Here is a 27632-nt window from a genome sequence, read left to right on the forward strand (position 1 = left end):
CATTTAACATTCCCGCTAGCCGTCAACATCCCAAAAAGAAAATGATGCTCTCTCAGGTAATGCAGATATTAAATTAAGATTATGCATCTTTACATAAGTGGATTTCAAGTAGTGCTTTTTAAAAATGTAAATGGGTAGAGAGGTTACAATAGTACACATTTGTAATGTTGCTGTAGTTAATCCAGACATCAGGCAAGCATGCTTATTGATATAGTGCAAAGAGATAGTAAATTGCAGGTTGTATCAGAGAAAAATTCAGTCAAGGAAGATTTATGGAAAACAGAAATTTAGGGCATAATCCTGCACCCACTGAAATAAATGATAACACCAGTAATTTCCATGAGGGCAGGATGAAACTTTTAATAATTATGTCCAATTATCTTTAAATTATTTCTGTCCAAGATAAGATTGTAGAAAAGCACACTAGTAGCAGGCGTGTGTTTGTTTCACGTTTGCAGTGTTGGTTAACGCACTATATCAGAGTAAAAGTGGCTTATTTTTTCTCAGCAGCATTCTCTGGTTGGCACTAATCACCTCTTGTATTCTAATTGTAGACAAAGTAACCAATTGTATGTATGGTTTTCAGTGTATACTGTTCACTGAGAAAGCTTAGAAAAAGAAGATCACAAGGTTCTCCTGGTGACTGAATGACTCTGGGAACAGTAAGTACGTGGGGACCCTTTTACCTTAAACTCACCAGTTCAAATTTAGTACAGATCACTATAGACCAAAATATTCAGTGGCTTAGATTAAAATTAGTTGGTATTAGTTCAGTTTCTAATTACCAGGTGTACAGGTTAGTTAGCTGTGACACCATTGTTGATAATGTAATGAGGGCACAAGGAAGGAACTAGCATGAAGGCTAAAAAAACCCTTTTCACCCCAAAGGTCTTTTCTTTACAGCAGTTTTGGGAAGCTTGAACTGCTATTGATAGTGCTGTACTTGTTCTAATAACTAACAAATCTGAGTCATGGTGAGCAAGGCAATATCTTTTATTGAACACATTTCTGTTGGTGAGAGTGACAAGTTTTTGAGCTACACAGAGCTGTTATTCAGGTCAGAGCTCTGTGTGGCTTGAAAGATTGTCTCTCTCACCAACATAAGTTGGTCCAAGAAAAGATATTACTTCACCCACCTTGTCTCTCTAAATATCCTGGGACTGACACAGCTACAGCTACACTACATACAATTCTCAGTTTGGCACTTTTGAGAAGTACAAAAATTCATTACTTTAAAAAATTGCTTTCCTTCGGTAGTTAACAAAAGACAGTGTATTTTGACGGGAAGAATGAGTATTCCTGATTTTCAGAGTGAATAAGACATTTAGCGGTATCAATTAATGATTTATCTCAGATATCACTTGATTTGTGATGCATTGACTAGAAGTTATATCCATTTGTTTATTTTCTGGGGAAAAGTTTTCCTGAATGAATGGTCTGCTACTGGTTTTTTTTTTCCTTATTAGAAGAAGTTTTACAAAAAAGTGCTTTTCCAGATATGTGCTATCACATCTAAAACATTTTATATACAATATTTCTGAAAACTTTTCCTGGCTTCTCTAAACTTGATATCAAGAAATTATTAAATTCCATGGAAGGGCACCCTCATTTCTGTATTTTAAAGAAAATTTTGTTTATGTTCTATACTGGGCTACCTTGTTATATTTAGCTGTCACCAGGTGATACTGGATATAAACTCCGCTCTCCCGCACCCACCACCTATAAAAGTTTAAAATAGGGTAATTTACAGTGAAGTTTTAAAGTGTTTTTACCCCCCCCATACACAATGAAAAAGGTTTGAGAAGAGAACCACTGTCTGCTATACAGTTATCGTAGTAGTTCAGTTTCATTGTTCATCCATTATTCCATCTCAGGATGGATTCTTTCTAATGAAGCAAAATATTGATACTTTTGAGTAACAAAATTCAAAATGGACCCAATGGCATGTCCATAAATGCATGCAAGTTTAGACAAGTTCATAAGAAGCCAATATAGTAGATCTTTGTATATTAACAGGCTGGTTGGGGGCTAATGGTCAAGACACTGGAAGTCAATGTAAGAGGGGAGATTTACTAATTCTCAGTTCACTCACAACTACCTAATATTTGGCTTTACTTCCTGTTCTGCTTCATCTTCACTATCATCAACCTGTTGGATGACCAAGTCAGTAGACCCATCCTCCACAATCTCCACATCAGATCTGTTGTCTTCACTGTAGTGCCACCTGGAATCTTTATCCCCTTCTTGTGGAAATTCAAGCTGTGGTTCAGCCTCCAAGTCAATGCGGATGCTGTCTATACCAGCTTCAGCCAGACACTCATTACAGAGTCTGTAACGTCTTGTCCCCTCTTGCACCACTTGTCCCGTCAGCTCAGTCACATGGCGCTTACACTTTCTGCAGATTGGCTTACAGGCCTGATGAATCTGAAAATTGAAAGGGATAAAAGATGATATTTTCCTCAGAGTAGGATAGCCAAACAATTCTTTGTTTTTGTTTTGTGAAGAGGCAGTCAGATATCATTTGACAACTTTGTGCTTCACAGGTATATAAAGAAATAAATTAATTTAGGCTGATTTAAACAAACCTACTGGGTAGCCCAAAAGGAGATTTCACAGGGGAGCTGAAAACCCTATGTTGTGATCTCAACAGTACAGAGCACTTGCCTTTTTTGAAAAGTTCTGTCTCTATTTAAAGTTTATAATTCTGTCCTCGAGGACAGGCCTGGTTGGGAAATTAAACTTTTAATGTTAAAAATTCAGGCAGCTTAGCAAAATTCTAACCACCCCTGTGAACTGAGTTCTGGCTTCATTATTTCATAACTGGGAATTAAAAAAAAAAAAGCAGCAACAAAAAAAATTGTGATTTGTTAATGAAGTAGTATGACTGAAATGTGCTCATTCAACAATTTGATATTTCATTTTCATATACAAAAGTTACCAAATAAAAATATTAAGAGGAAGAGCATACAGGCTTGTGTGTATGTATAACAGAGTTTTCTGTCACAGATCACCTAATTTCATCTTTCTGTAATTGGCCTAAAGATCTATATATTACCAACGCACATAATTTTCAACCTGTCAGGGTCCAAAAACATGAACTCAATATGTGACACAAAATTATTATTCATTCATTAAGATGGATGTAGGATTAATTCCTTAAGTGTAAATAGCAAGTTTAATTATTATTTTTCTGATATAACTTTTTGACAATATAAATGAGAAGATGGCAAATGTGTGTGGAAAACAGTTAGCTTTGGGCCTGAATTGAGGTGAGTTGACAGTTAATGAAATCCTCTGGTTTGAGTGGTAGTCTTTTTTTGGGGGAGGGTGGGGGAAAGGAGTAGAAAGAAGGTCACTGTGTCTAGTCCTCAGTGCCACCTTTATGTGATTTGCTAATACTCACTGTACGTATATGCATATAAGCATGGATAACCATGTAAAAAAAAAAGTCTAATACACAGCTATTTCAGTCTTAAATAAATTGTTTGATGTATGTACATTAAAATGTACACCGTATACTGGAATAAGGCTTTTTAATCTATGGTAAAGGCCTACAGGACAATTGTGAAAAGGAAACAAGTACATGATTTTAATTTTCATTATGAAACCATTAAAATGATAGCACAGGAATAGCTTAAAATATCAAAAGGATTATAGTGCTTTCATACCATGGTATATCCCTCTCTAAAGAGCTTGCTCTTCTGAGATAACTTCTAGGCTATTCCCCTCACCCTATGTCTTCACTCCTACTTTTCCCACCTGTTACTACACGCAGCTCCTCCTCTCAGCCAGTGGCGCAGCTGCAGTTGCTCTAGGTCCTCCATCCACCCTGCCAGATCCCTCTTCTACTTCTCTGTTGACATACAACCCTTTTCAAATATTACAGCTTATCTCCCCAGTACCACCAGTTTTACCTTATTCCTGAACTTATTTAAAAAAAAAAAAAAAAAAACCAATTAATAGGTATTAAAGAAACAAAACCAAAATTTAAAAGTGCTACACTTATGTGCAAGTCTACCTACTACAGTACTAATACTTAAACTGAAAATACAGAATTCCTCTTTACTTTATGTATAGCCAAATTGGTTAGTCAGTTTGTTTCCTCATTTATACGAGTCTTTCACAGAGCAACTGGGAAGAGGGAGAAGTGATTTTTAAGACAAAGAAATTGATGGGGCAAGAGTAGTGCCAAAAACTACTTTCAGCTCCTTTTGAGCGACATTCACCCATCTCCAAAGGATTCACACAAGGCCTATGCCCTATTCTGAGGTCTTGAATTTTATATAGCCCTTTTGCAGGCCCTCTAAACAAGGATGATTAAATTTTCAAGAGAATTAAATTTCAAGTCGACATGTTTTTAAACCACTAGAGTGCCGTTTTATATTAACCTTGCTTTAAGAAAACTGCCATAATCATGCCAAGCAGATTGAGTAACTTAAAATAATATGCAGCCATACTACATTATACTCCAAGACATACACTTGTACACACATTAAATGAAACCATGCAGTCTTTGTCTAAAATACATACTGTTCGAAAATGGCTACTTAGGTGGTCTAGCCTGCTAAATCTTTTTCCACATGCCTCACATGGATAAGGTCGTTCTCCTGTATGGCAACGAAGGTGGCGCTTTAGGTCTGCTTTTCGCTTCACCACATGAGTGCAGAATGGGCACTTGAATCTCATCCTGGGCAGATCATCTGTTACAAAACAATCCTATTAAATATCTGAAAAAGTCATAACAGGTCCAATAATGTGACAAATTTCTAAAAGATACTTTTTCTAATTTATAAATTATGTTGACTATGAAAAATCAGCAGAGCTAGCAGAACTGCATGTTGTTTTCATTCTGAAAGAGTGAATTAACATCACAAATCTTTCAAAGTCAACCCTTCAGTTCCACAGGATGTCATCATTTTTTCATGTTAAATATATAGCAGTGGAATAAAAGAAAAAGGACTTGACAATTGGCTATACTAAAATGGATAAGAATAAAAATAAAGGATATTGACCTAACTTGCAGGATGAAACTAGGGAGTCAATGAAGTTTATTTTGAAGGGTTAGTGTTTATAAGCCTGCCTGGACAAACACTTTGATTATAGTAACAATACAATTTGATAAGATAGCTATTTCAGCCATTCAAAATTACTACCTTTGTAATGTTAGTGTCTGAAAGATTAGTGTTTCTACTAGTTATACTGTACAGCTCCACTACCAGCAGATCAAGGCAGAATAACTGGGGTGTAAATATACAAAGTTGTTTCATGTCTCAAAAATAAAATAAGTTGAAATGCCAAAGCAGTAACTAACGAAAAATGTCAGGGAGTTAACCTAAAAATTGAATATATATATATATATATATATATATATGGCAAACAACTACATAGCACTTTCATAATGATTTTCACCAGTAAACAAACATTATTATCCCCATTTTACAGATAAACAGCTTTAGGCCCCAATCATTCAAAAATACCTTTTTTATACTTAATTAACTGTAAGCATGTGGATAGTCCTATTGACTTCAGTATTTACAGGACTGGGACGTAAATGGTTTTCCCAAGATCATACAGCAAGTCAGCAGTACATCTGGAAATAGAACACAGGTATCTTTTCTCCTATTGCTATGCCCTTCCACATTATAAAGTTGTCATCACCATGACCTCCCTCTCTTCATCCACAGGCTATTTAAAAAAAAAAAAAAAAAAAAGCATGATGAGGGCAGGAGGAGTGTTCCTTGACTGGAGATGTGCAATTAAGAGTAAAACAGTTTTGAGGAACAAGATTCCCTACTATTGCCGTAGATCTTGCTGGGCATGAGTAAACTTGCATATAGCTTGATTTGAGGGCAAGGTTAAACTGTAAACAAGGGTGTGACAAGCTATGTGCTGGAGATGGTGTTTTTGGGCTAGTTGCGATAAGTGGGAACATGCTGAACTGATAAGCTTGAAATGTAAGTCAGGTGAGGAGGTAAGCGATTGGTCTTTACACAATCTGCAACATGATTGGTCCTTACTCGATCCGTATACTGTGTAAACCAATTAGATTCAAGCAGCATAAATGTTAGTAGATAGGAAACTGTGTACTGTGTGATATGATGTAGAATCGCGATATAATCCTGTACCTAAAACCCCTGGGTTGTGCCTGGCTAGCGTGGGCATAGAGCTGTTACATCCTAATAAAGTAACTTGAGTGACCAGCTAGAGTCAAACTGAGATTTTGGATCCCAGAAAACTGAATGAAGTTTTCTTCTAGAATTGGATGAGTTGTTCTGGATAAGTCAAGTGAAAGAGGTCTCGGAGGGAATCCCAACACCTACTTCTGCTCTGTTGCTTCTTTGTTCCTAAGATTCATGCCAGTGCCTTCCCAGAATGTGAAACAGGATAAAATAAGCTGCATTCTGATATCCTTCACTTCCACAGGAATCTTTGGTTGGTAAATCTTAAGTGATCGTATTTCTGATCTCTAGTGTTTGGTTGTCTGCCACTTAAAACTTGAATTTTGTAAAGATATGTATTCTCTGGAAGACTACCTGTATCGCCCAATAGTTGGCAGAACATTATAATTATTGTGCATTACTAATTGTGACCAAAGGAAGAGGTGATAAAGCAAAAACTCACAAGAGAGTCCAATTATTAGAGTATAATTTCAAAAGATATTTTGGGAACATGGATACAGGAGAAGTTTTAATCAACAGAATTAAATTTAAAAAAAAGAAAAAAAAAGTCACAGAAAGTTTGAGACCTGAAAAGGCTGGCCTGATTTAGCTGCCAGTCTCTGCCAAAGTTTTAATACTTCTATGAGAACTTAAGACTTTGATCCTACATACCTTTCTTAGGAAAAAAAACAAAAACAACAATCCACTTTGGTTCCAGCTCCAACTAGTAGTCTCTGTGATATTCTCTCTACTAAAAAGAGAGCTTGGACTAAAATCAGCTACTGAGAGTGTACTTTCACAAACAGCTCATAGTTCATGAGTTAGAACCTTACCTTGCTCTACATTAACTGTAAAACCCCAGGAAAGAGAGATCTGGGTATCATTGTGGACTGCTCAGCGATGCTGCATACTGAGCAGAAGTCAACAGTAAAGCAACAAGTATTACAATGTAAAAGGAATGGATTAAAAACTAATGTAAAAAGATAATACTGTCAGGTGGTACACCCTCACTAGGAAATATTGTGTTCCATTCTGGTCACCATATCTCAAGAAAGATGTAGCAAAAATAAAGGGAATATAAGTCAACGGCGCTACAGATTTACCCTAGCTGAGAACCTATCCCAAGGTCCCTAATAGTTTGCTGCATACCTTTGATACATGACTTTTGTTTCTGTGTCTACCAAAGGGCACTGGAGTTAATGCAATAGAATTACAGTGGGAGAAGGAAAGTAGTGAGAGCTCTAATTCTGTGAAACTCACCCCATTTTGGAATCCTTCCAAAGCTTGAGAAACCAATTCAAAAGTTAGTGACTTAAAGATACCGTACATAGCCATAACGGAGTAATACCACACAGGGAATATTACTTTCCAATCTTGCATTTCTAGGCAATGCAGCTGAATGTATTCCCTCCCCCCTGCCTTTTGGGTGCAGTCATACCTATTTCCCTATTGTTAGAGCTAGTGATATAATAGATTGTTATATAAATTTTCCATTGTAACTTTCATACAGTAAAGATTCAACAACATTTTTGAAGGAACTGAGGGGAGAGGTACAAATGACCAACTCTTACCTTCAGCCCAGCTCCCCATTACACCTAAAATTGAGGGCATATTGCCATATTGCTCATCTGCTTTTGAGGACTTTGACTTGCTAGAAGAATGGGGTGATTCATGGTCTTGCTGTGCCACACCCAAGCTCCTTGGCATCACATCAGAACCCTGACCATACTGATATCCAGCATGGGCAGAGTCAATTTCTGTGTCAATTTGGACTTCCTCCTCAGATTGAGAAACGTGGCTAGTGGGGTCTGAGGATCGGTCTTCAAGCTTGCTTGATTTATAATGGGGAATATCAGAAGATTGTTGCAATCCTAAATGTCTAGTTTTTTTAATGGAATCCTGCCTTTGGTCATGTTTGGCCAGCTGCTGCGCATTTCTTTGAGAAGTTGGATAGTAGCTGAAATTGCTCCAAGCATTTCCACTCATCACACAAGTCCCTTGATCAGGATTTAAGTGAGAATGCGGGGGACTGTTCTCTGTTCTCCAATCAGCACCATACAAGCATGAGCGTTCCACACCATTGGAATTTACATCTTTGTCTGACAGGCTGAAATATCTATCCTTCTCCTTCTCACTGATGTCCAGTGATGACTTAATGAAGGTCTTACAAACACTAATAACATCAGTCATCTGAAGATAACTAGCAGCTGACATGACCTCAATGACATTCTGGCCAGTGAGAGAGAGTTTGCCAGAATACACAAAATCCAGAATAACTGTAAATGTGTCAGGAGAAAATGCCTGGAAGGTAGCTGTGGTTGGCTGACTTGTCTCCTTTGAGCTCTGGGAAAGGAGCATTTTGAAATAACCACTACTGGCAAACAGCACATTTCGATGTGCTTTGAAAACCTTTCCCTCAACCAGGATACAGCAGTCACAGAATAAGTCTTGCTTGCGCTGCTCATTTAGTTGCTGCAGGAGATGAAATTGATGGGAAGATATCTCCATTCCAAAAAAGGGTAACAGGAAGCGTTGCTCTACAATAAAGAATAATTACAATCTTGACATGCTACGTGTAAACCAGAGTTGCTGAACCCAATTCTAAAAGCAGCTTTTTATTATTATTATTATTATATTATTATTATTATTAAGTAGAGGGATGCAGTGTGCACCGAGACCATTCCTCTGGACGGAGAGGACCAAAGCGGCAGCGAGAAGCCGCCGCACGAACTCGCAATGGACACCAAAGCCGCCGGCACCACACATTGGCGGAGGACGCTGTCACTCAGCCGCGCGGCCAGTCCGAATTGGTTCTTCACCCATCGGGAGTCAGGGACGCCCGACGGCGCGAGACACGCCCGCCCAGCGAAGAGGGGCAGCAGCGCCTAGCGACTAGAGCCCGCAGTACCCTCGGCCGCGGCAGGCGGTGCCGGCCGCCTTCCCAGGGGCCGAGGCGCCAGAGCCCGACAGGAGCTCGGGGGAGCCTGCGGCCCCCACCGCGCCGTGGGGCGCAAGCCCGGCAGGAGCCTGTGGGCTGCCCGGGTGGCTGGAGCTCCTACACCCGCTCGCTCGCGGGGAGTTCTCCGCAGGCTCGCGCCTCTCCCTTTGTGCGGCTCCCGCAGGGCCCCCGCGAGCCCGCCCGGCGTTTCCCGCGCCGCCCCTGCCCAGCTGGCTGCGTGCGAACCCTGCTCCCCGGCCGCCTCCTCTCGCCCCGCACCCGCCTCCGAGCTCCCGCTTCCCACCAGCCCTTTGTTGCCATCCCCGGCCCCTCGCAGCCGCGCCTGGGGCTGCAAATGGCGCCCGCTGAGGTCTCTCTGCAAACGCGGCTCGCTCGGGGCTAAAGCTCGGCTCCGGGGAGCGCCCGGGCTCGGGAGCGTCCGCATAAGGGCCCCAGCCCCCTTCCGGTCTGAGAGCCAGCGGGAGCCGCTCGCTGCCCCTTGCATTCGGCTCGCTCGGGGGCCGCTTCAGCCCCCGAACCCCAACGCCCAGTCCGGCCTGCCGGCGTGGTGCGGGGCCGCCACTTACCGGCTGGGTTCCGCGGGCTGCAGCTGCTGAGCCGGAGAGAGCGGGAGGTGGGTGCGGGATCCCCTGGGCCGGGGCTCTTTGCCGCGTCAATGCAATTTGCGGGGCCCGCCGCCCCAAACCATGGAAGCCCGAACGTGAGAGAAACAAAAGGTATTTGCTGACGTGGGCGTTGGACAGAGACGCCCGAGGGCTGGGGACACAATTAAAGGGGCAACGCACCGATTGCAGGCACAACCCAGCAGCTTCCGCTGCCTGAGCTTCCCTTCCAGTGTGGCGCTTTCCTCGTCTCACACCCGCCGTCCCACATGCTCCCCAGGAGGGAAAGTGATGTCCTAGATGCTTCCTCTTCACACCTTTGTGTAGGAGAGGGGTTTTGATGCCCAAGATCCATCTGCCACACACCCGCATGTTCCCCTGAGGGAATGTAATGCTCCTGTCCTGCCTCACACCCACTTTCCCCTCAAGGCACCAGAATGCCTCAAATTGTTCTTAACCCCCTCAAGCTTTATGATTTAGGCCCTGATGTCCCATTTCTTTCTCTTCCTGACATACTCTTCAGTAGAGTTTTGAGGCCCTGTCCTTTCTCACCTCCTGCATGCTCTGCTTTACATCCTTCCCATACTCCAGACCAGGGGTGGGCAACCTATGGCATGTGTGCCAGAGGTGGCACGCGAGCTGATTTTCAGTGGCACTCACACTGCCTGGGTCCTGGCCACCGGTTGGGGGGGGCGGGGGGGCTCTGCATTTTAATCTAATTTTAAGTGAAGCTTCTTAAACATTTTAAAAACCTTATTTACTTTACATACAACAATAGTTTAGTTATATATTATAGACTTATAGAAAGAGACCTTCTAAAAACATTAAAACGTATTACTGGCACGCAAAACCTTAAATTAGTGTGACTAAATGAAGACTCGGCACACCACTTCTGAAAGGTTGCTGACCCCTGCTCCAGACGCTTTAAGAGATGCTCTGTTCCTTACTTTTCACTCTTAGCTGAGCCTCCAGGGCTGGTGGGATGCCCCAGTTCCTGCCACAATAAAACTTTAATATGATTTTGTACATGAGATGAAAGCACTAACTGCCAGCAGAAGGGCCAGATTTTATATCATTTTGTGTGGCAAAGAAAAGACACACAAACCGTACATATGTTAAATGTATTGGACATATCTGTGTAATCCTTGTATACAAAATCATATACCTAGTTCTACAGAGCACATTCTCTTTGTATCTGTTTAAAAAACACAACTTGCAGTTGCTGACTCAACCCTTAGGGATACTACTTTGTGAGTCCCCCTGTATGTATGTGTAAATGATAGGCAGCTGATGACAAAAGGAGAAATAATTTTTGTGGTAAAGTAAATTAACACCAAGTACTTAGATTAGCATCGTCTTCACAAATTTCTCTTTGTGCTTTTGCACTGCTTCAGACTGAATTACTGACTATGTATGATGGGTCAAATCCTACAATCCTTAGTCAAAACAACTCACATTTATTCAAATGTTTTTGTTTTTTTTTACCAAATGAGGACTGTAGAATATGGATCTGCCCTGTAAGGTCAAAAATCATCTGCAAGTGCCCCCCCCCAATATATTCCCAAGAAAACAGAAGTAATGGAAGCTTTAACAGAACTACTGTTCTCCATAACTTCAGTTTCCTGATTCTGTAGTGTACCATCATCAATATTTTTATAATACAAATGAAGGAATACCAGATTAGTGTGGGGCATGGTTAAATTTATGTCTAAAAAGAATGGCATCTATCATATAATAATGAGTGGAAACTACATGCGGGAAATGTTTCATCTAATAACTTTGTTTCACAGATGGCAATGGCATGGGTATGTGATTGATATGTAATAGATTATAATATTTTCTCCTTTGATGTTTAATTTTGTATTACTTGCAACTTTATGCATTCTTAAATGCAACATACATTAACAATGTATCTATTTTATTAGGCAATAATCTTATGAATAAATTATTGCAAAATTAATAAGTATTTTTATTTTCTAACTATAGGCCTGATTCAACAAAGACTTGAACACATGCTTAATATGACTTCAGCAGGTCTTGAAGTTAAGCATATGCATAAGTTTTTGCAGAACCAAGGCCTATGGTTGTCCTAGTAGTCAGACATTCCTGTGAAGCAGTGGCAATAGAGGACATAATCAATGTTCTGGAAGATAATATCCCATCATTTTACTCTGGATAAAATTACAGGAGTGTTACCGTGTGTGAATAAGAAGACCCATTTGTATTATAGTAGGAGATTTATTGGATATGTGCAGTTATCACATTGTTTAACATAGAACAAGTGAAAAAATATGCACTAAAGTCCAAGGGGGAATTCCCAGTACCATTTAAGTCAAGGGTAAAATTTCCACTGACTTCAATAGGGTCACAATTTCCCTCTTTATTTCTTGCAAAAAGTGACATATTCATTTATTGAAATGACAAAAGATGTTACTCAAAAATAATGTTTTTATTGCTATTAGAAAATACAGTACCTTAGTGTGTGACTAAAGACAAATCCTTGGCAATTGTTGCTTTTTAAATTAAAGCTTTCTGTATATTTATTTTTACTTAAAGATATTGGCTGAAATCCTGCTGCGTTAAAATCAATGGCAAAATCCCATTGATTTCAGTGTGGCCAAGATTACACCCATATGATCAAGTATTTTAATCCTAAATTTGGATAGTAAGGCTAGTTAGAGAATATGTAAGGAATTCTGATATCAGAAAGAAAAAACATAAGTCACTACTCCATTGTTAGATTGTTTTTAAACCATTACAGGGCCAATAAAAATCAAAACCTGCAACAGTTAAAAGTATTCCTAGATCTCTATTAAGAGTGCTGACAGTATAATCAATTATTGCTTAATAAACAAAGTAATTAATTTAAGACATATTAGCTTTTAAGTCCTTTACCAATAAGGTTAAAATTGTTTTTTCCGAATAAAAAAGATCAAAATTGAAAGGAAAACTTGTTTTATAACTTTAAAATAAATAGAAACAATATAAAGCCTAAAAAATAATGGGTAGTGTTCTATTAAAGATGTTACCTAAACATTTAAATTTAAATATTTATACTTTATTATGATAATTGACTATTCCAATGTATACTTTAAGTATCAAGTATAAATTGGAACAATCAATGCTCATAATATCCACCTTTTAAAAGCACTTTGATATTAAAAGGGATATAAATATGTGCAAGTATTAAATTTACCAGCTTAGTTTTAGTTAGTACATGGCATGGGTATGTTTCGGGCATCATCCCAGTCTTCATGCCTGTTCCATTTCTGCGAGCAGACAGGATAGGTACAAGAAACCTGGTATCAGAAGATACTAGCAAATTTGAATATCCTACTGATAGAGCAGAAGAGGCAGGAGATAGCACAGTTTATGCCTGCAATCACAAAAATCCCACACCCTTGATTTCTTGTTGGTGGGTTTTCTAGTATAGAAGTTAGGATTTAACAGTATTGTAATCTTTGTTTTGAAGGGCTGATAGACTTTTCAAGATCAGGAAGAAAAATTCTTAAAAGTTGATTGTTAGGGTAGGTTACATTTTGAGACTGTCAAACCAAGTAATCTTCCTTTAAGGAAAACAATATTTTTGAATAAGATATGTCCCCATTGGATTGCTAATTTTTAAAATATTAGTGAACAGGCATACAAATTTTCTTCTTAACATTTCATTGTTCTCTACAGTTGCGCCTGCATCCTCCAAGTTGTTCTGTGCATGTAGACCCCTTGCACCCATCAGGAGCCTCCTGATTTTTGCAGGGCTTTGTGCAGGCCTAGAGCAGTTTGCAGGATTGGGGCCTTGGACCATAAATCTCAACTGTACTTGCAACAAAAGAACCATTGTATTATGGAGCAGAAACTAATTAATGTCATAGAACAGGAAGAATAAGCTCTCTCTTTCCACTAAAACTGGGGCACCTTGTGATAGTGTTAAAGGTTTCTCAACATGTGAAAGGTAGCATAATACTTTAGAATCTTTTATTCCTATCCATTCAAAATTTTAAACCATTTTTGTTTCCTCAGATTTTTGTAGCATGTGAGTTCATTTTTCTACAGTTTAATTTTGTCTGTAAACTTCCCTCTGAAAACAATTGTTTGTCTACTCAATATTTTTCTACATTAGGTTTAATCTAGGTTGGAAATTAACAGCTGAATTTTCAAAGACCTAGTACTTGGGCCCACATCTGGAAAGATGCTGAGCACCCAGAATTCACATCAACATCAATGGAGTTGAGTGCTCATCACTTATCAGGAACACAACAGAGTGCGTCTAAACCAGTAGATAAGCACATAGATATCTACCTGTTGTTTTGGTTAGAATTTTCAAGAGTCACATTGTGTCTAACTGTTCTGAAAATCCATTCACATAATTGTGCACAGACAGTGAGGGTTGTGGGGATGAGGAACTAGTGCTTGTGTGCCTGATTGGAATATTCAGGAAGATTTATGGGAATACTTTTGCTCTCTGGGTGTAAGGTTCCAGTCTCCTTAAAGTATGACTACTTTTTCCATGGCACTAATTTGTCAGACAGGATCCTGGTGATCAATCCACACTTTTACTCAACATTAGAGAATAGATGTTAGCTCTGTACCTTTTGAATGCAGAGTCCCCGGGATTGTAGATTAAGATAACTATCCTAGATCTCCTGTTTCAGTAAACCTGCCACGGGTTTCACCTGGGATACTGCTAGGAATAGCCCACATTCTGGACTGTTGGACTTCTTGCAGACAGGGAGATTTTTGTTCTTACTTGGAGACCACGTAGGTATTAGTTTGTATAGTTGTTTTATTTAGTGCTAGGTCTCATATTTCTCAGTTTTTGAGTTAGTGTTTCAGGCTAAGAACGTTTCTCCTGGAGTTGGGAGCCAGAGAGGATTGATTGGTAGGAAGAGCGCTGCTGGGGGTGGAACTACTTGCAACAATATGAGGAGGAGTTGCTCAGAAGCCAGACAGATAGTCTTATCTTGTAAACTGGCTCTAGAAAAAGGAGATTAAAATCTCCTTCTCTTCAGTTAGCTGCTAATATAAAAATTATTAGCATACATTTTACAATGTCTTTCTTGGTTTCACTTAGGTATCATAAAAGTAGAATTAACACCAGAAAAGGTTAAAAGAACTCTGCCTTATGTAAAATATATTTGTCTTGAAAATCCAAGAACTCAAATACAGTATATTTTTTCTTTAAATGTTATGTGATATTTGCTAAAGAAAAGTTCTGCAGTTAGTATACAAACACAAATTGCTGTAATAAGGAAGATTAACATACATTCATTTATTTGAAAGATAAATTTGATGAATGAGTTGTAACAGATTTTTCCAAAATAAGAAAATAAATATACCATATGCTTATACTGAGATTCTTTCAAAATACAAAACATAAGAATACTTTAATGGAGCCCTTGGCTACAGAGTAGTTTGAGTGACAATTCCCTTTCTGCTTCACGGTGGCAGAATATTTTAATTCTCATTCTATTTTGCTGGATGAAAAATGCATCCAATGAAAAAATATGAACAAGAGTAACTACACTTAGAACTTGTGCAAAAATGATTGCTTTTTAAAATGGTGTAATGTTTCTTAAAGAAAGAGCAAGTATTGGTGAGAATTTAATGTTTTTTCCTTCATTTAAAATTCTTTAAGGAATATTTTAATAAAAAAGTTATTCATCCCTCTAGTAGTTCAAAGGTGAACTGTTCATCATTCTGTCTTGGGATTCTTTCCAATGTCACAGATCTTGGTGTCTTGATGAATACAAAGCATGCAAATAAGACCGTATCACAGTCATAATGACAGAACTTTGCTTGTTAACCAGAGTCAGGGAATTTGGGCAAGACACAAGAAGTTAATGTAATGGTGAGATTTAGTAGTTCTCAATTAATTAACTAATTAATATTTGGCTTTACTTCCTTTTTCTCAGCCTCATCTTCACTATCATCAACTTCCTGGATGACTAAGCCAGCAGAGTCATCCTCCACAACTTCTTTAGTTCTGTGTTCTTCACCAAAGTGCCACCTAGAATCTTTGTCCTCTTCTTCTGGTGAAAACCCAAGTGATTGTTCAGCCTCCAAGTCAATAGGAATGCTTTCTATACCAGCTTCAACCAGACATTCATTACACAGTCTGTAGCGCCTTGTTCCTTCTTGCACCACTTGCCCTGTCATGTCAGTCACGTGGCGCTTACACTTTCTGCATATTGGCTTACAAGCCTGATGAATCTGAAAATTTAAATTTATAAAAATATTATCCAATAGCAGCACAAAAATACAAGTTATTTTTCAGATTCTATATCTTAAATTTAACAATTCTGTGATGTAATAGGACCAGTTTCCTTTCATACAGAAAGATTGAAACTACAGCATGTACTTTAATAAATCTGTTACATATTCAGTGAAGAATCTTTGAGAAGAATATCAATTGCACAGTATAATCAGTACTGTATCCACATCTAAGTTGAGAGGGATATCTGCTGAAAGTTCTAATAGGATGTAGAGTTTCTGAAAAAAATGCTAGATTGTCAGCACTACTGATTTAAGTCCTCTATTAATCCAAAACCAGGAATGGCACAAATTTCCCAGTACTACTCATCTTGCCAATAGCTTGGTCTACACTAGGTAAATTAGGACTCATAATTAGAGCCCTGCATGGATACAATTTTATATCTGCAGATATAAATTTGTATCCATGCAGGGCTCTACTCATAATTCACCACTGGTGAGTTATACCAGTTTTAGTACCAACAGAAGCTGTGGTGTAGAAGTGGGGTCAGGCAGATAGGAATTTCTATTGCTATGTCATCTAACTCTTCTGTAAGGTTAGACAATCCAGTAATAAAAGCTCTTGAGTCTGGCCAGGAGAGACTATCTCTGAGACTGAAAAAGTAACTCAGTTTCCATAGGTTTCAGAGTAGCAGCCATGTTAGTCTGTATCCGCAAAAAGAACGGGAGTACTTGTGGCACCTTAGAGACTAACAAATTTATTTGAGCATAAGCGTTTGTGGGCTACAGCCCACTTCATTGGATGCATGCAGTGGAAAATACAGTAGGAAGATATATATATGTATATATACACACACACACAGAACATGAAACAATGGGTGTTACCATACACACACTAACGAGAGTGATCAGTGGTAATCAAAATGGTCCATTTGCTGTTGTCAACTGCTGCAAATGGACCATTTTGATTACCACTACAAAAAGTTTTTTTCTCTCCTGCTGGTAATAGCTCACCTTAACTGATCACTCTTGTTAGAGTGTGTATGGTAACACCCATTGTTTCATGTTTTCTGTATATATATATATATATCTTCCTACTGTATTTTCCACTGCATGCATCCGATGATGTGGGCTGTAGCCCACGAAAGCTTATGCTCAAATAAATTTGTTAGTCTCTAAGGTGCCACAAGTACTCCTGTTCAGTTTCCAAACCTATTCAGTCCACAGTCTCTGTGCTGGGACTTCCAGCAAGATTGTCAATTAGTACAAATGTTGGTGTTGATTTTTGTTAACAGTACTGAGACAGTCACTTCATTTCATCATAGATCACCAAACAGCTTTGGAATGGTATGTCTCTTGGTCACTATCAAAATGAGATAGATGTGAACTAGTGTAGAGATGAAAAGCTGTTACTAGAACCACGTGATTCGGGTGGGAGACAATGCAAAAAATTACTGGAAAGAGATGAGAGCTAGTCAACAACATTCCATGCTTTTTTTTTCCCTATGAAAACTAAGAATCAAATCTTGTTTTGGTTGGTAGTCTCATCATAATCCCTATAAAAAAATAAAATGTCCACTTCACAACCAACTTCATAGTTGTGAACAATTAGCAGTCTTTCTTAAAGAGACAGAACTGTAATAACAGGATTTCCACAGGTCAAGACTTAGGTGTTTTGTCAGAATGATGCAGAAAAGCTTAAAAGGAGTTTGCCCACAAACTGGGTCATTTCAGGGACATAACATTTTGCAAGAGGGAGAAAAGATAAACATTGGGAAACCTTTTAAAATACCAGACTGGAACAGGAAAACAGTCTATCATTTAATGTATTAGTTATTCAATATATTCTTTTTCAGTATTTGAATAATGTACAATAATTGACATTTGTATTCTGAAGACACAAGTACCATGCTCATCTTGATAATCAGAGTTGTTCTTCAAATCCAAGCAGTAATCACAACAAAATGGTTTATTTAGAAATGTTCAGAAGCAAATAGTCTAAAGTTCACCCTATTGATTATTTACAGAAGTGACTGGCAGGTTTATGCTACAAACATTTTTTTAAAATCTGTTATATGTTAAAAAATATACATACTGTTCGAAAATGGCTACGCAGATGCTCTAGCCTGGTGAATCTTTTCCCACATGCCTCACATGGATAGGGTCGCTCCCCTGTATGGCAACGAAGGTGACGCTTTAGGTCTGCTTTCCGCTTCACCATATGGGTACAAAATGGGCACTTGAACCTCACATCATCTGTTACAAAACAGTCCTGTTAATTTCTAAAAGTTTCATGCTCTTTTTAGTAGTGGGGAAAAAAGCAATGACTAAAATTCCAAACCCAAATGAAGTGTATCAAATTACCAAATTTATCAGATTTTCTGATGTATAAATGATATTTTGATTATGAACAGCAGGAGGAGATCTAACAACTTTTTTTAAACAGAAATAATTGCAGATCTTTCCACTCAACACTGAATTTCTAAGAAAGAATCACAGCCTTACTTGCATACCTTTAAATAATATATTTTATCAAAACCCTCATTAACTGGTCACGTACCAGTCTGGGATATTTTCCCACCATGTTTTACCAGCATATTTGTACACAGAAAGTCTTTTTTCTAAACAGCCTTACTCTTCTGCTGCATTGTGTACAGTAGTGTTGACACAATCCAAGGTTTCTGACACTGGATTTTGTTACTATAGAAGCAACTGTCATATCATGAACACTAGATAGTGACAACAGTAAATGAATCAAGCAAACAGAATAAAATAGATAAAAAATAGCTTCTGTTTACACAGAAAAGTCTTGGTGATTGTAAATGATAGAAAAAGATATCCAGTAAGATGACAGTTTTTGTCTTCTCTGAAATACTTTAATTATGAAACTCTGTCCCGCAATCCTCAGTATAGGACTTCCCTGCTGCCATCCATCCCTTAATTCACCTCAAGATCTACCTCACGGCAACCTTCTGTAGCCGAGTGTAGCATCATGGTGGGCCGTTAAGGGCAAGCTTGCACCAGCACATTTGTTGCAGGGCTTCAGTCCCTTTGATAGTATAGAGACATGTGACTAGGAGGACAGCAAGGCCTTTTGGCAGAAGAGTCTGAAAGAGATCTAGATGATGGATCAGGGAGTTTCTTCACTGGCAGACTGGAAGAGGAATGGCTATTAAGCCTTCACTGCCAAGGGACTGGGGAGGGAGCCTGAGTGGGGCAAGGACTGCTTAGAAATATTGTGGACTCCAGCAGCCAAGAAAGACTGAAAGAACTTTTCACAGACTCTGGCAAAAAGGCTGTCAAGAACTTGGTTAAAATTGAATAACTATTCACAGACCTCAGTGGGAGGGCTGTAGAAGTCAGAGGATGAGGTGTGGATCGGAAAGGCTTTCCAGTGCAAATATTGGAATTCAACTCGTATATTAATAAACCAGACCACAGAAGGGAGATTTTGTTTTGAAATTCTATTTGCATGGTTATCCCAGAGGCACAGAAGAGAAGAAACTGAGGCACTGCCATGCATGTGATGCAGGTCTGACTAAGATGACCCTGTAATACTAACTAAGGCTAAAAGAATTTTCTCTTGAGTCAGACACTACTGTGTTAACCATGAGAGTAGTGGCACAGCAAAATAACAAGCACTTCCTCCCCCGAGGCTGAACACGCTGCTTCTGCAATGCTGCCAGTCCCTACCAGCTCAAGGAGATTAAGTGGCAAATCTTGCTTTAGTAGTCTACATACCAAAGAAGGATGAGAGAATAAATGAACAGGAAAGGACTATTGCCTTTTTTATTTTTTTTTAAATGAACTGTGGACTGTTCATGGAAAACTTTGAAAAATGTACTTACCTTCCTGCTAGCAGGTGAGACAGAGAAGGAACAGGTCAATTCCTATCCTATTTGAGAAGTTCTATACAGCTTGTTCTCTGCTTACCAGGTGATTAATTCAAACTACAGCATTGCCAGTCATATTCAACAACACATATATTTCCCTTTTAGTTTTTTCATGGGCCACAGTGAAATGGCTGCTAACTTTGCATTACAAAAAAACATAAACCCATTTTATTCTGCAGCCAAGTTAGTTTTAGTTTTGTATCGCTTTCCCAAGTTTGCCCATCAAATCAGAGACAGTTTGCTAGTGCCATTGTCTCTGGAGCTCTGTCTACTGTGAAAGTTCAGTACACCACATAGATTGCATTACAGCAGAAGAGGACGTTATTGAGGAAGGGTGGCATGACATGTCACCCTTATTTCTCTGCTGCTGCCTGCAGTGGCACTTCCTTCAGAACTGAGAACCTGGCCAGCAGCTTGCCACCCTTACTTCTGCGCTGCTGTTGGCGGCAGAGTTGCTTTTGGAGCTGGGTGCCCCACCAGCAGCTGCTGCTCTCCGGCCACCCAGCTCTGAAGGCAGAGCGGCTTCTCTTGCCCCTCCAGAATACATTCCTTGTCTCCCCCAGGGGGGTGTGCCCCCCAGTTTGAGAACTTCGGATTTAGAATATATCAGTCATAAGAACAGCCTGATGCATATGTGCAACAGAAGAGTTGAACCCTTTCTCATTGCAAAGGGTTTGGTCAATTTCTAGGAGGCAGTGCCTAGCAAAAGAGGTCACATACACAGGGGAATGAAGTGCCAAAGAAGACACCATGATCTTATTAAATATAGTGTTTTTTAAATTTTGGATGTATACAGAAGGTCTACCTGGAGTTGTGTGTCCACACCCTTAATTTCTTATCAAAGGAAAATTCAAACTACGTAATAGGAAAAAATCCTGAAAATATATAAAGACAAAGGAATGACCTATGCAAGGAGTCATCAAGACATCATTATATGTAATCTTTTCAGACGTATGAATTAGCTGATGAACAGTTTATAAGTAGGGCATAAGTTGTTGCAACTCCATGGTATTCCCTTTTTGAAAGCAGCAAAAGCTATAAAAACCTAGAACTTGGCAAGTTTTAGCACCTGGAAGTTAGATATGGTATTACAAACTCTAACCAAAGGTACAGTAGTTTGATCTCCTTATTAAGACGGCCTTTCCTGTAATTATGTGCTCAGTTAGTTGTAGAACAGAACTTTATGCCTTTAAAGTAGCAGCTCCAACCTATATAGGCTCTTATATCACATACATCACTGTGGTGTATGTGCTTTCAGGTAGCTCATTAAGTGATGTGACTAGCATCTATCATGTATGGTTCTTTCATTCTCCCTTTCTTTCCCCAAAGGGAAAGTTCTGTGAGATTTTTAAAAAATATATAGTGTACTTTATAATTTAAAAAAATTGATTACATTCATTTTTATTATTGAACCCAAGGTCAGTGAAGTGCACCAGTCATCCACTGAGATATGACAACGTAGATTGGAGGATCAGTCCACTCAATTACTAAAACTGGATGATTTGTTGCAAACAATTATTAATTTTCCTTCAAATTCAAACAATTAAAAGGAAATCTTGTCTAATTAAGAAATCGAAAAGAGCCTATAACTCTAAACAGTAAAGAATTACAACAGTTTTTTGCACTATTTGAGACAGTTGTTTTTCTGCTTGTAAAGATGATATAACAACATATTTGTACATGCATTGGTAACACTTGAAATGTGAATTTTGCCCATGGCAACTATACGTTTGCAGAATCCTGTTAAGGAATTAAGATCAACAACATGAAATATTTTTTCTTGAAGGAGTGCTATATATTTTTTCATCTATCTTTACAGCATACCTGAGAGAACCTACAAGTTTGAAGACTCTCTTTGAACTAATTAGTGGCCAGTTTACATACTAGTCTAGTCAAAGACACATATCAGCTACATTTAACACAATGCACTTTTTCACTCATTGTTATCAACTAGATGTTTGGTCTTCTGCTAGGATCATCTTTCTGTTAGAGGCTGTTCCTTGTAGTAGTCCATCATTTTACAACTCTTCCTGTAAAAGTTGGCATTAGCACTCAGTGGCATTGGAACAATTTTAGTAATGGGTATGCTGAAAGCCATTGAACAAAATTGTAAACCCTATATATGTCTAAAACCACTTCAAGCAATGGAGGTGGTGGCACCCCTAGTTCCAGCACCCATTAGCACTGCTAACTAATCATGGCATTCAGCATTGGTAAAGGTCTGTCTCATCTGTCCTTAGAAGTAACAGGACATTGTTATTAGAACAATCCTTTCTATAGGGAACTTGTTTTTAAAGTTTTCAGTGAGGCAACAGCACTTCCTTAAAAGGGAATCCAAGAAACAAAGTAAATGTCTTCCTAAAATGAGAAATTCAGGATGAAATTGACTGGCCGCTGCTACTGTAAGAATTATCACATGACGATTCATAGCAATTTTTAAAATAAGCCTGACAGAGTTTATAAATTAATATGGACAAATAAATAAAAATCTGTTCATAGCAACAATATAAAATGCAACTTTAATTATTTTACTGGAGCCTCATTTATTAGGAATTCAAAGTCATTACTATGACTTATCAATATGGGAATGTCTGAATGATCTGCAGTCTAAAAATATAACCATGGAGTTACTGTCACACATTAGTTAAAAAGGTGATTCCAGATTTCACTGTAGTGCATTACTGTAACTAATTTTTCAGTTTCTAGAGATGATCATTTTTATTGAGTTAAATGTCCAATCAATTTCTGGGCCAAAAATTCAGCAGAAAGAACATTTAAGAACCCTTAATAGTGAAGGAATAAATGTTTAGTTCACTCTTACCTTCAATCCAACTCCCCATAACACCTAAAATTGTGGGCATATTTGCATACAGCTCATCTGCTTTTGATGATTTAGACTTGTTGGCTGATCTAGATGATTCATGCTCCTGCTGGGTCTCTAGCAAACTCCTTGGCAACACCTCTGATCTCAGACCATGTTGATACCCAGCATGGGCAAAGTCAACTTCTGTATCAAGCTGAGTTTTCTCTTCAGATTGAGAAACGTGGCTAGTAGGCTCTGAAGCTCTATCTCCAAGTTTCCTTGATTTACAATGGGGGACGTCAGTGGAATGTGGCAATCCAAGATGCCTGATACGTTTTTTAAAGGAATGCCGTCTTTGAGTGTGTTTGGTCAAGTGAGATTGTTGGGTGTTCCTTTGTGAAGCTGAGTAGTAGGTGCAATTACTCCAGGAATTTCCACCCACCATAGATACCCCTACATCAGAGTCAATTTGAGAATGTGGGGGACTGCTTTCTACTCTCCATTCTGTGCTATATAAGCATGGACTCTCAGTTCCATTACTGTTCAGATCTTTTTCTGAAAGACTGAAATAGCGATCCTTCTCCTTCTCACTGATGTCCAGTGAAGATTTAATGAAAGTCTTACAAACACTAATGATATCTGTCATCTGCAGGTAGCTGGCAGCTGACATTACCTCAATCACATTTTGACCAGTAAGAGATAACTTGCCTGAATACACAAAGTCCAGAATGACCATAAAAGTATCAGGAGAGAACATGTGAAAGGTAGCAGTTGTTGGCTGACTCATGTCTTTTGAGCTCTGAGAAAGGAGCATTTTAAAATAACCACTACTGGCAAACAGCACATTTCGATGTGCTTTGAAGACCTTCCCCTCAACCAGGATACTGCAGTCACAGAATAAGTCTTGCCTGCGCTGCTCATTCAGTTGCTGTAGGAGGCGAGATTGATGAGAAGAAATATCCATTCCAGAGAAGGGCAAACAAGAGCTACTCTAAAAAAAATTGAAAATTATATTTATAAAATGTGCAATATGAAAGAAGTAGTCTGATTGGCGGTGCAAAGATTTTACCTCTGTGGGTATTCCAGTAGTCATTCCACCTCACAATGTGATCTTGACAGATTTCACAAAGCAGGGTTGGGTTTTGTCAGTACTTGGTTAAGAAACGGGGGAAAATCCAGGTACTGCCACAAGTGATGTTGTCATTTCAGTAAGTGGTAATCTTTTTTCACAATCAATAATGAAACAATGCACTAGGATGATGCTATGGGACTCTCTGTGGAAGGTGTTGCTTTTCAGACAAGAACTTCACCACTTGTGATCCACTAATATTCCATTTTTTGTAGGAGTTAAGTGGTCCTAGCCTGTAGAGTCATGCCAAATTCCCACTGAGATATTTACATTCTGCCTTCCTAAAGTCATCCTCCATTTTCAGTGGATAATTTTATTGCTCAATTCCTATTCTAAATTGTCATACATTATTGATGTGTATTGTTAAAAGCTGCTGTGTAACACTTACCAGAGGGTTACGTTATTCCTGAATATATAATTTGGAAAGGTCTTATAGATTCCTGTGCGATGAATGGTGCTACATATATGTAACTTTTAATACACAAATAGTAATTTCTCAACTTTGTTGCCTAAGAAGTGACAAAAAAAATCTAGTTGAGTAATATTTTTTAGAAGTGTCCAAAGTGAGCAGTCTTTTATAAAGAGTGGGTGATGCTGGAACATAAAACTGTCAGCATTTGGCCACTAAAATTAACACCATTATTTTGAAATAGAATATTTTAAAAGCACTATCCCATTTTTGGTAATCTAATATAAATTTCTATTGAAAGAAAATATAAGCAGCAGTCTACTATGTCCTTACCACCAGAATTTTCTCTCCACTACCAATTCCCTCAAGAGCTCATGTCAGAGCTACCTTCTTTGGCAAAAAGAGCTGGATCTAGGACTGGCTTTTGTATCTTTCAACATTGCTCCTTATTCAGTTACACAAAGATCACTGCAGAACAATGAAAGGTGCTCTCTCACCAGGAGCTGGCAAATTCTGCAGTCCTACCAGTCCATAAAGCAAGATATATGTGCTGTAAATCCAACACATGTATGGAATGGTCAACTACAGGATTACTCTGATTGCCCCACACCAATATTTTTAGTGAACAGATATGAAATTATCCCTTAAAAATATAAAAATCAGGAGACCCGATGATGGAATAATATAGTTTGGGGTACTATATATATATATATATATATCTATATATATATATATATATATATATATATATATATATCTATATATATATCTGTAGGTTCCACAGCATACTGGGAATAACATTTAAATGACGGGAAGTTTTATGAAGTAGTGTTTGAAAAAAAATCTAGAGTTTATTGCTCTTAAAAATAGAGTGAAATTCAACAGCAGTGTATTAATGACAGTCATCACAAACTATCATCAAAACTAAGTGATACAAGACACTATGAACATAATCTTCACAGTTCAGAAATGTATTTTAAATCTCACAATGCATGTTCAGAAGACATCAGTGATCAGGAAATTAAATCAGTATGTCAGATTACTGTTTTAGTATACATGCACTATATTGTATGCTGCAAGAATCTTCGTCTCCTACCTCCAACCCACCCACTGGATAAAGTAGTGTGCTCTCCACATCTCTGGCAGAGTCTAAATGGTCCTTTTTCTTTCCACAGTGCCATTCTCTACTAATCCAGAGAATTAGAGTCAGACCAGAAAAGATGAATCTGCATCTCCAGCATGGCAGTGCAGAGAACTGGGATGGTCATATAGTAAGTGACTAGACTACATAGTACTATATATTATATGGGATGCTGGTGATGTGAATGGTTCTTCTTCAGCACTTACAAGTATTCTCCTGACTACTGTACTCTTCTCTCAGTGAGGCATGCAAAAGAGAAAGTATAGATTTTTTTTACTTCCATGTAACTGTGTTATATGGAAGCTAGGTGAAGGACACTCTCCATATCAACTTTTCTATTTTAAACCTAAAGAGACATAAAAAGCAGATATTCATGGTTAAAGTTTCAAATAATTTTATTTTTGAACAGTCATATTAAATCAAGAAAAATATTTTATTCTTACTATTATCTAGAAGTGAACACAAACAAAAAAGAAAACCAATAAGAATATCTGGAAGACTTTAGGTTCTTAAGTGACAAAGATTTTTTTCGTGTCACAAAAGGAAAATAAGCAACCCCCTACCCACTCCCACACAACAGGAAGATGAACTACTATTACAACAGAATGAATATCAATGCATGGCAGGTGCAACATGGATTCCTTAGGTGAAGATGGAGAAACATAATGCTAGCTTTTGCTAAACATGTGTGGTGATGTTCTCTGGTGGCTGGAAACAGAAATGTTTGGCAACAAAATTATGAGGTCGTTGTCCTGAAGTGGATATAAGACTGCACGGATGATGCTATAACCTCTTTATCCTTAGGACTAAACCTAAGGATTTGTCCAGATGTCAGTAATATTTGTATCAGACTCCTTAAAAACGAATTTCAAATCAGAAGAGACTAGATGGCATACTTTATTGTGTCTGTTAACATAACATACCTGTTATTACTGACTTTTTAAAAATCCCATTCAGCTTTCTTGCCTTTCTATGTAAGAAATGAACAATGAATTTATTAGAGAGAAGCTAGATGTATTACATTTACATATGAGCAAAGAATACATTTCTGAGCAGACTCAGGTAGCTTGCTAGCAATTTTCATGATATACAAGTACGGTAGAATAAATAATCATCAGTAAGCAGATACTGAAGGGATGTGGCGCTATCAGATTGAATAGAGTGGAGACGCTCTCTTCCAACTCCCTCAACCGGTGTGAGACCCCGCTGAGGTGTGGACAGGGAATGTTTCTGTCTCTCCCCCATCACAGGGAGAAGGGTGGGATGGAGACGCGTTCTGCATGGACAGGCTGAGGAACCAGGCGCTAGAACGCACGGTTCTGTCTGCAGCGGGGCCACACGCAGTCCCGCTCCGCCTCCTCTTGGCCGAGGGGACCAGCGCGGCACAAGGAGGCAGCGGCACAAACTCGCAGTGGACACCCGAGCTACCAGCCCGGGCACTGGGGACGGTCGCTGCCAGTCACCCCCACGCCCAGGCGGAACTGGTTGCTCACCATCGGGAATCAGGGTAGGACTGGGGACGCCCGACGGCGCAAGGCCGGTACCTTCGGACTTCAGAGCCAGCGGTCCCCAGTCAGGGCAGGCGCCGCCGCCCGCTGGGCTTAGCGGACGGAGCATCAGTGCCCGAGAGGGACTCGAGGGAGCCCGAGCGGGCCAGCGCCAGGCGGCTTGGGAGGGGGCTGCCCCGTCCCGGAGCTCCAGCTCCGCTGCCAGCAGCCTCCCTTGGGCGGCTCCGCCCGGGACCCGCCGCCCACCGTGGCCCGAGCAGCCCCTGCCTGGGCTCCAGCTTCCTGCATTTCACACGCGCGTCTCCTTCCCCCTTGGCAGCGGCCTCGCCCCGCCCCGCCGAGCTCCCGCTTCCCACCAGCCCTTTGTTGCCATCCCCGGCCCGTTCCAGCAGCGCCCGGGCTACAAATGGCGCCCGCTTAGGTCTCCCTGCGAGCGCGGCTCGCTCGGGGCTGAAGCTCGGCTCCGGGGAGCGGCTGGGTCCGGACCCCAGCCCGCTTCGGGTCCGCAGAGCCAGCCGCTGTCCCGGCCTTCGGCTCGGTCCGGGCCGGGGCCATTTCAGCCCCCAACGCCCGCTCCGCCCGGCTGCGGAGCCGCCACTTACCGGCTGGGTTCCGCGGGCTGCAGCTGCTGAGCCGGAGAGAGCGGGAGGTGGGTGCGGGATCCCCAAACCCCTGGGCCGGGGCTCTTTGCCGCGTCAATGCAATTTGCGGGGCCCGCCGCCCCAAACCATGGAAGCCCGAACGTGAGAGAAACAAAAGGTATTTGCTGACGTGGGCGTTGGACAGAGACGCCCGAGGGCTGGGGACACAATTAAAGGGG

General features: G+C 39.7%; 2 protein-coding genes across 4 annotated transcripts; both read right to left on the reverse strand.

The window, feature by feature from the left end:
- Positions 1-1130: 1130 nt before the first annotated feature.
- LOC120389269 (zinc finger and BTB domain-containing protein 8A-like) lies at positions 1131-27542 on the reverse strand. 3 transcript variants are annotated; one of them, XR_005590846.1, is made up of 5 exons: positions 27415-27542; positions 7730-8695; positions 4531-4700; positions 3760-3853; positions 2295-2424 (listed from the first exon to the last, which is right to left on the reverse strand). XR_005590846.1 is itself a non-coding variant. In XM_039511723.1 (4 exons), exons 2-4 carry the CDS (start codon positions 8664-8666, stop codon positions 2095-2097), a joined length of 1383 nt encoding a protein of 460 aa, XP_039367657.1. In that variant the 5' UTR covers positions 8667-8695; positions 27415-27535; the 3' UTR covers positions 1131-2094. The 3 variants fall into 3 exon arrangements, 2 of the variants coding, with proteins under 2 accessions (XP_039367657.1, XP_039367656.1); XM_039511723.1 differs by lacking the exon at positions 3760-3853 and having other exon boundaries at positions 1131-2424; positions 4585-4700; positions 27415-27535; XM_039511722.1 differs by lacking the exon at positions 3760-3853 and having other exon boundaries at positions 1136-2424; positions 27415-27530.
- On the reverse strand, positions 14969-23616 carry LOC120389266 (zinc finger and BTB domain-containing protein 8A-like). The gene is made up of 3 exons (XM_039511718.1): positions 22644-23616; positions 18025-18185; positions 14969-15929 (listed from the first exon to the last, which is right to left on the reverse strand). Exons 1-3 carry the CDS (start codon positions 23587-23589, stop codon positions 15597-15599), a joined length of 1440 nt encoding a protein of 479 aa, XP_039367652.1. The 5' UTR covers positions 23590-23616; the 3' UTR covers positions 14969-15596.
- Positions 27543-27632: the final 90 nt, after the last annotated feature.

This window comes from Mauremys reevesii, linkage group 23 (genome assembly GCF_016161935.1).
Source record: "Mauremys reevesii isolate NIE-2019 linkage group 23, ASM1616193v1, whole genome shotgun sequence".
NCBI lineage: Eukaryota > Metazoa > Chordata > Testudines > Geoemydidae > Mauremys > Mauremys reevesii.